General features: G+C 41.1%; 1 protein-coding gene across 1 annotated transcript; it reads left to right on the top strand.

Moving 5' to 3' along the window:
- The first annotated feature begins 651 nt into the window (after positions 1 to 651).
- LOC106098523 (histone H3.3) lies at positions 652 to 4,606 on the top strand. The gene is made up of 4 exons (XM_019367676.2): positions 652 to 797; positions 1,691 to 1,834; positions 2,234 to 2,387; positions 3,102 to 4,606. Exons 2-4 carry the CDS (start codon positions 1,707 to 1,709, stop codon positions 3,228 to 3,230), a joined length of 411 nt encoding a protein of 136 aa, XP_019223221.1. The 5' UTR covers positions 652 to 797; positions 1,691 to 1,706; the 3' UTR covers positions 3,231 to 4,606.
- The last annotated feature ends 4,324 nt before the right edge of the window (positions 4,607 to 8,930 follow it).

The raw sequence follows: 8,930 nt of genomic DNA on the forward strand, positions 1-8,930 counted from the left end.
AGTTGCTTCAAGGTGCTTTATATTGTAAGGTAAATACCCTAAAATAATAGAGAGGAAAAAAGAGGACCATTTATAAGCAATTACTTGGTGACAGTAGGTAGGAAAAACTTCCTTTTAACAGGGGTTGAAAAAACAAACTCACTCCAGGGACAGGGATAACTTTACTTACTTTTTTATTGTAAATTCATAAAACAGCAATAGTTAGCAAAAATACTATTAAAAATGTTGGAAGAACTACTCCAAAGTTCTTGTAATTTTTTTTTTTTTAAATTAGTCCTTATAAAACCAAATAACAGCATTTCGGATATGAGACATTTTGATAGTAGGAAAAGCACAGCTGGAAATTAAAGTCCGGTTTTATATTATATTTGTTACGCCAGCATTTTCCAGACTGCTGCGAAAAAGCACTTAAAAACAACCTTTGAACTGTCACTGCATGAAGCCAACTTTTAAATGTCTTTCAGTTTGACCCAAATGTTAATACTTTAATTCGATAATAAAGAAGTAAAGGCACTCAAAGGCAGCGCGGGCACTTCCGTATTCTACATTAAGCTTTACCGACATTTAAAAGCCCGACATGTTCGATTAAAAAAAAAAACCCGTCAAACTAACTCCCCAGTTCCGGGCAGCACCTGTCACGGTAACCACAGAAATGTTGTAAACGCCGTTGCATTGTGGGACACATGATTGACGCGGCGGCCATTTTCCCGCTGGACGCTGCTTCCCATTGTGGATACGAAGAAGAAAATACAGACAAGCGACACATTTCTCTCCACTTCTCTTCACTTTCCCTCTAGGTAAGCGTCTCGAAACGTGTCACCTGGTTCGTGGCTGAACTTTGTATTTTTCAGTTGTATTATTTACAATTTACAAGCTCGTTTGAGGGAGAAAAAACAGTGTTTTCGTCGTGTGAGAAAATAAGACACACGGCTGTCGAAGCGACGGTGAAATGCAGTCCTCTCTGCAGCCGTTCAGATGAGCGGAAATTCTGGTTCAAATTATGCGCCGGTTCAGCTCGGTTCTACGCAGCCGTCAGGGGTCGTTCAGCATTCCTGTGTTCACCTATGAGTTCCTTAACATGTACTCTCTCTGGTTTTTTCATTTTCCGATTCGCTGGAGCGTCAGAGAGTTGGAAAATTGAAGTTGTTTATGTGCTACTCGCTTGCTCTTCTGCCCTGGGTCTTTATCCCGTTTGCGCATCAAACCGCCGCCATCATCAGAGCGAGGTGGGCGGACCTAGTACAGTGGAAGGTAGCTGGAGAGCCCGCCCATTTTAGTTTCTGTACCCTGGTTGGCTCATGGTTATATTTTTAGCTTTGCCAGCCAATCGTGTAGTCGTTCAACTTTGATTGACGTATGTCTGGCTGATCGTCAACGGGAAATGTCTTGTGTGTTTATTTACTAGAAAAGTTGAGTAAATCCAAGTTGTCTTCTCCAACCTACTAGCTGCGATAGCTGTGATTAAATAATTGCCTCATTTTAAATTGACATTATTGAGCATATTCGACACAGCAGTAGCATTACATCAATGCTGTTGCTGTAATAACACAAAATAACACAAAATGCAATTAAAGGTTTTCCTGTTATCATATTTTAATTATTGGAGCCTTTCAAGCAAGAAAAAGAAGGCATGCAAAAAAAATTCTCCTATAAAATGTCAAATTCAACCTTTTTATTCACTCTTTTTCAGGTGATCTGTAGTAGCCATGGCCCGTACCAAGCAGACTGCCCGTAAGTCCACTGGAGGTAAAGCTCCACGTAAGCAGCTGGCCACCAAGGCTGCTCGCAAGAGCGCCCCTTCCACTGGTGGTGTCAAGAAGCCCCATCGCTACAGGTGAGGCAGGCAAAAACTAACTTGCAGAACTTTTTCTTTCCGTTTTAGGCCAGGAAGATTATCGCAGGTTATCTGTTTTGTAATTAGAGGGACACATGTCTTTTTTCCAGTTAGAGATCTAAAAACAAGAGAGACCTAGCCAAATGTGTGCGTGTATTATACATACACATATATATATATATATATATATATATATATATATATATATATATATAGAGGAAAAGTTTAAACAGAGACGTAATTTCTTTTTTCAGTTTACTGTAAGGGTTTTGTGTTATTGTGTTTTCTTCAGGATATCACTGATGTTTCTCCTCTTCTAAATGTATTTATTGTTGCATATGCACAGTGTAAGTAAAAGCCAAGTTTAAAGTAAGTTTAATTTCCACCTCTGCACTTCAGGCCGGGTACTGTGGCCCTGCGTGAGATCCGTCGTTATCAGAAGTCCACTGAGCTGCTGATCCGCAAGCTCCCCTTCCAGCGTCTGGTGAGGGAAATTGCCCAGGATTTCAAGACTGACCTGCGTTTCCAGAGCGCAGCCATCGGAGCTCTGCAGGTCAGTATGAAATGGGGCTTTCAGGAGGAGTATCCCTCTAAAAAAAAAAAAATTCTCAGCTAGCTTCAGCGATTTCCTGCCCACACACAACTTTGGATAAGGTGTCTGTGCCTGACTGTTTCCACCTGAAACAGCCTGACTGCTCGCAGGGTTAGCTTCTAAAGCTGGCCAGACACTGTGCTGGTTTGAATAAATGTGTGTGATGTGTTAACTCACACAATATGTTGATATATAATCGGGGTCAGAACCTGCAGCCTCTGTGCTCACACTGTGCAGATCCATCATCCTGCCACCATGTGAAGCTCAGGGTTCTTGAAGCTGTGTGTTCAGTGTTGACACAACAAGAGAGAGGCGTCATTACTTTATGCATTTTTTTTTTTTTTTTAAACACTGCCATCTTATTTTGCCTTTTTTGTGCTAAAAATGTGATTTGAACCGACATTGCTAGAGTGAATTTTACAAACTGTTGTGCTCCTAAAATTTATATCTATATTGTATGTCAGGTGTGCTGAAGACTTAATACAGTGTACACACACACATATCTCTAGTATGTAGTTTAAACAAAAAAAAGCTCTCTGTGCAATTTTGTTCAAGATTTTTGTTGCAAAATAAATGATGAACTCCAAAACTGTAATAAATATACCAAATTCAAGTGATCATTGAAGTGATTGTTTCAGCTCTGCTGACAACTGTTGCATTTCCTCTTTTCTGCAGGAGGCCAGCGAGGCCTATCTGGTGGGTCTGTTTGAGGACACCAATCTGTGCGCCATCCATGCCAAGCGTGTCACCATCATGCCCAAAGACATCCAGCTGGCACGTCGCATCCGTGGAGAGCGTGCTTAAACGCTCTCGTTCTCCCTCTTGGTCTTTCTCCTCCTCACCTCTTCCTGTCCTTCCTTCACCTTTCTGCCTCTCCATCCCTCTGCCCCTCACCCGCCGTCCCTCCCTCCCTCCCTGTGTTAGTAGTGTGTAGAGGAAAACTGATTATATTATAATTAAAGTGTATAGTCGTGTTTTTCTTAGTGCTCTTGGGAGCAGACTTCTAGGGTACTCTCTTTTTGTGCATGTACCAAATCTTTGGTGATGAGATCTCCTCAAGCACACATATCCTGGTTTGCACTGTTTCTAACAGGCTCTGTGAGAGAGTGGGTAACATGGATAAAGTGAGGAGAGAAACAGACTAGAACAATGCAAACGTGGGAGGGACAAGCAGGAGGACAGGATGGCTGTTTTTTTTCTGCTGGGGGGACTCTGGTCTCCTTTCTGCAGCAGGGTGCTAGAAGAACTTGCCGGGTCCTCTCGTCCTGCTTCCTGTCCTGCCAGCCTCCGCTCAGCAGCAGTTTGTTTCTGCTCCGGAGAGCTGAGCCTGGACTTGGTGTCCTGTGTGTCTGCGTGAGTGTTGGCTCTGATCACCACAGCAAATTGTATACAGTCTATCAGCATCTTGGGGAAGTAGTTCTATGATTACTATACGGCTCATTGCTGTTATTCATTGTGTTGAGTATTGTCTTTCCAAATAAGTCTCACACTTCTGATTTTTTTTTGGTTTTATTTTATTTTTGAAACTATTTGACACAAAGTTGGGGGGATGAAACAGATTCAAACAAAACAAATACAAAAAGCAGATTTGAAATATTTTTTTCTACTGAAATGTGATGCTACTGACTCTCAATGACACCAAAGTTTGATCCTCTTCTACACGCTCTTATAGAGTTTAACCTCATCTGTCTGTTTGTTGTGTTCAAATTGGGTTCTTCTAATTATTTAAATCCAAAGCTTATGAGCTCAAATGGTGTCAGAGATACTTTTTTAGCAGTGGCATGTTTTTTAATACCAAGACCTTTTTATAGCAAAGGCTCATCAAGGTTTGTAACATTCTGTAAAACCAAAAGTTCTCAAAGTGTAAAAATGATTTTTTTAAGAAAAATAAAACAACTGATTAAAATGTGAAGGATATTCTGAATCAGCGTTTAATGACTAATAATAGTCATTTTTTCTGTATACGTCCCCCCTGTACTTTTATTTTCTTCACTCTGGATCAATTGATCATCCGTATACCGCTTCTCAGGTTGACTTGTCACCCCTTTTAACTTAAATTTGTTTTTTTGCTTTATTTGAGTTTCTTTTTTTTAAATGTTGAAGATAATGTTTCAATTAAACAATGTTTGTAATTTCCAGATTTGTCATATAAGGTGGTAATAAATGGATGTTACACACACTCTTCTGTGTCTGTGCTGCATAAATAAATGCTCTCAGGTGGATTGGTTATACCTGTTAAAGAAAGACCACTGTTCATTTACCAATAACCTTTTACAACAGTTTAGCAGCATTACAAAAAAGAAGTCTAAAATATAGTAAGAATTTACATTTCGGTTCAGTCTACATGTAAATGGTTGCTGACCTGCATAACTTTCGTTTCTGTAGCAGCAATAAATAGCTAGAGTTGGCGCTGTAAAGATCCTGTTTATTGTGAAGAGTACTTTGTGCTCTCTGTAAGCTTTAAATATTTTAGGCTCTTCATTTTCACACACTTACAAACTGCTCCCAACACATCAGAAACAAAAATAAATAAAATAGTTTTTGTGACTCAACATGACCCCAAACTTTAAAACTTGAAGCTAAATGAGATGCACATACAGTAGGTTCGAGAGCACCTGGGACTTAAGTTCCTTTTATTATATTAATGGCAGTGACGCCACTAGATGGCGCTACAACACAGTGTTTGTGACTTGAACTCATAGCTCCTCTACACCAAGAAATTAGTTATTTCTAAAATCACAATGGGCTTTAATTTAGAAATATATAGATATATGTATATGATTGTAATTGTATGGATGAAATCAAAATGTTTTTCCATCTTTCTTACCACTAATGTGGTTAACCAAACTTAAGTTAACCTTAAGCTCAACTATAACATTAAATTCTTTTTTTTCTTTGTCCATTAAACTTTGCCTTTTAATATTTTTATGCCCCTCTCTCTAACACACACACACACACACACACACGCGGGAATGCAGGGATACAGACACACAGAGATGTGAGACTCCCTTCCTGGGTTGACATCATTCCCCTCATCAGTGTTTCATTTCATCCTTCTACTCCCTTGATTAAAAGGGATAAAGCCATGCCCTCAGCCATGTTCATCACAATAAAACACACACATTTGCCCATGTCGCTGCACGTCTGTGTGACCTCAGCTATACTGATTACAATGAAACACATACAGACAAACAAACATCTAATCAAACACCAGCCTTTAATCCTTTTGTTTTGACCAACCACTGTTCATTGGTGCAGGCTTACAAACATGTATGGATGTACACCCACATACCCACAGACCAGCGATCGCTTCTGGGAACCATTTTTCTGTCTGATGTCACTTCTAATCAAAAGCTCACATGACTTTATTGAGTCAATACTGGTTTAATAATTTTCATACAAGACACAGTCTTTACATATATTTTTTTCCATGAGATCTGCATTCATACAACTACTGCAGCTGACAGGATTCCCATTTTTCCTTTCCAGTCCAGTTGAGTCAGACTAAATGTAACAAGTTTTTGTTAGTTAATAATAAAATAAATGACTAAATGAACTACCTTTCAGTGTAAAAACAAAAAACCCATCCTGGTTAGGAAAACCTGCAGTGCGTACAATGACTAATTGTCACAGCTTTCCTTTATATTATTCTATTTTCTTCTATGTCCATCCATCCATCCTATGTTTATCCAGGACCATGTTGCGGGGGCCAAGGAAGAGAATCCTAGACCTCCTCTCCCTGGACACCTCCTGCAGCTCATCTAGGGGAACACCAAGGCATTTCCAGGCCACGCAAGAGATGTATACTGTCCAGCGTGTCCTAGACCTACCCCGGGGCCTGTTCGTGGTAATACATGCCTGGAACACCTTGCCCAGGTGAGCCCCAGGAGGCATCCTACTCAGGTAACCAAACCTATTCAGATCCCATGACCACAGGTGAGAGTAGGGATGTAGATTGCATCACTGCAGACACTGCACCAATCCGCTTATCAATCTCCCGCTCCAATCTTCCCTTACTCATGAACAAAACCCAGAGATATTTAAACTTGGGGATGCTAATTCTCATTCCTGCCTGGTCAAGCTTGAGGCCACCACCTTACAAAGCCAACAAAATTGCAGTGTTCCACACCTAGGATGAAAATTACATTGTTACATCCTCGACTGGCACCAACCATCTTGTGACCGCAGCTCCGTGCAGCATTGTTTATTTGGACTCAATGTTCCAAAGCTTCCATCAGAAGGATTTTTGAGTTCCTCTCTTCACCTAAGTGTCCAAGACATGAGATCATGGATCTCATGAAACGATTACAAAAACAGTCATCAACTTGCACCACATGCTTTTATGTACAGCCTTATACATGAACATCGTGCTTGTTATGACAAATTGTGATTAGCACAAGTTCAGTAACAGAATAACATTCAGGCTCAGATCAGGCAGATCTGGGCACTCTGAAGTGACTAACAACAGTCAGGACCAGTTCCCCGACCTGAAGGCACAGGCACACAACCCTCTTGTCCACAATGGAAAATCTGAAGGTACAGATAGCAAACCGGGCGGATACAAGAATAGCCACCCAAGCCTGCCACTGCTCACTGCAGGCAACTCCAGTTTGAAACAAAGTCCAGTCCCTTTCAAGGACACTGGTTCCAGAGCCCAAGCTCTGAAGTTGGGCTTTGAGGTGATCCCTATTATATCTATCCAGTGTCTCTCAACCTTAAGTCAGGCTCCTCCCCCACATGAGATGTGACATGCCATATCCCAAGATCCAACATTCCAACAGCCAGGGGTTGGACCGCCAGAGCCTTTGTCCATGAATGCCACCCAACAACCCGTGTTCTCATTTAAATTCCACCCTCAGTCGTGAGTTCAACTGACCAAAGTGCCCTAGCCTGTATAGCAGCAGGTGTTAGGTGATTGGGGGGGGCAAATATCACCTGATCAGTAAGTTTGACAAGCTGATTTTTTACATCATACTATTTACGTTTATATGCTTTGTCTCGCTTCATGTATTTACATTTTTTTTAATGACAGCTCAGCAGATAAATTTGTATTGGATTATTTGAAATATCCATACCAGGATCAGACTTAAGCATCCTGCCTCAGTGGCACAATAACCCAGTCTGTTTCCTGTCCCAAACTGTTGCGCATTTTCCCAGATTATACTGAAAATTGGCTTCACACACTTACCCAGTTAATTATACATGAAATAATTTCATGCTCTGGATAAAAGGAAGACCCTACTAATTGTCAGTTGCAGGATTTCATGGCAGAGTATGAAAAGAATGGTCTCTTTCAGGATTTGGACCTGAAGGGTACCATGGTGGCAGCAGGTGAGCCAGGCCTTTATTGTTCTGAATAAGCTGCAGTAACGAGGAATTACTGTGTGAAATATTTGTGTATAGTTTTTGCCACTGATTGGAGCCTCTCTAGCTTTTCTTTGCTCTTTAGAAACATTCAGGCCGAGTCTGCTCTTAAAGCAAAGAAGCATCATGTGAAACCACTACAGCTCTAATAGCTCAACATATAATGGACTCTGCACGTCAACACATTAAAGAGGTATGATCATAGTTATTCTTCTTTCTATTTCATGCTTTTGTCTATGTGTGTGTTTCAGTGTGTATATGTGTGTGTATTTGTACACAACTGTGCGTTCACCTTCCCCAAGGTCTGCGTAGTGGCGCTCCATCTGTGGCACTCAGGGGATTACAGCCAATCTGTCTGTCTGCTGCTCAAAGTGCTGACCGTCAGACCAGCAGCAGATTAACACAGTGCTGGGATTGGGAGGAGTGGAGGGGGGGAGTGGGCAAATGAGGGAAGTGGGTAGATGTTGAGGAAGAGAGAGAGATGAGTGTGTGTGTGTTGGGGGAGAAGGGGGCAAGTTGAGGGGTCGACCCCAGATTAGAACAGAACTGGTACAGTGCGTATGTGTGTGTGTTTGTGTGTCTTATCTGGGGGAGGAGGGGGTGTATACATAGGACAGAAGGAGAAGAAGGAAGAGGGACAGATGTATATGGTGGGGGGAACGGGTGGGGGCCAAAACTGGCATAAAACTCTATGCAATCAGGCATCTCTACTGTTTAAACCAGTTGAAACAGTTCGAACAGATTGATCTCTAAAATCTAAAATCTAAACTCTAAAGCATTAAAATTTGTCAGACGTGAAGGTGAAGGTGAAAAGTCTGATGTCATTTGTTTATTTGTTTATTTGTTTAATAAGGATCCCCACTAGCATCAGCCTTAGCTGTTCTTCCTGGGGTCCTTGCTCTCAATCCAACATCCACCACACATGAATAGAAACGAGCAGGTTATTCTCATACAGACGGCACTGCGTTTCAGAGAGAGAATTAAAAAGCTACCTTGTAACAGGACATAAATCCATCTTATTCTTTATTATTTCTATTTGATTGTGTTACTGCATGTCCAACTTACATCATTATAATGCGGTTTTAAGATCAGGGTTATGTTTGCGTCCACATTCACCTAACATATGTACCGTGTCCCCAA

Source organism: Oreochromis niloticus, linkage group LG14 (assembly GCF_001858045.2).
Source record: "Oreochromis niloticus isolate F11D_XX linkage group LG14, O_niloticus_UMD_NMBU, whole genome shotgun sequence".
NCBI classification, from domain to species: domain Eukaryota; kingdom Metazoa; phylum Chordata; class Actinopteri; order Cichliformes; family Cichlidae; genus Oreochromis; species Oreochromis niloticus.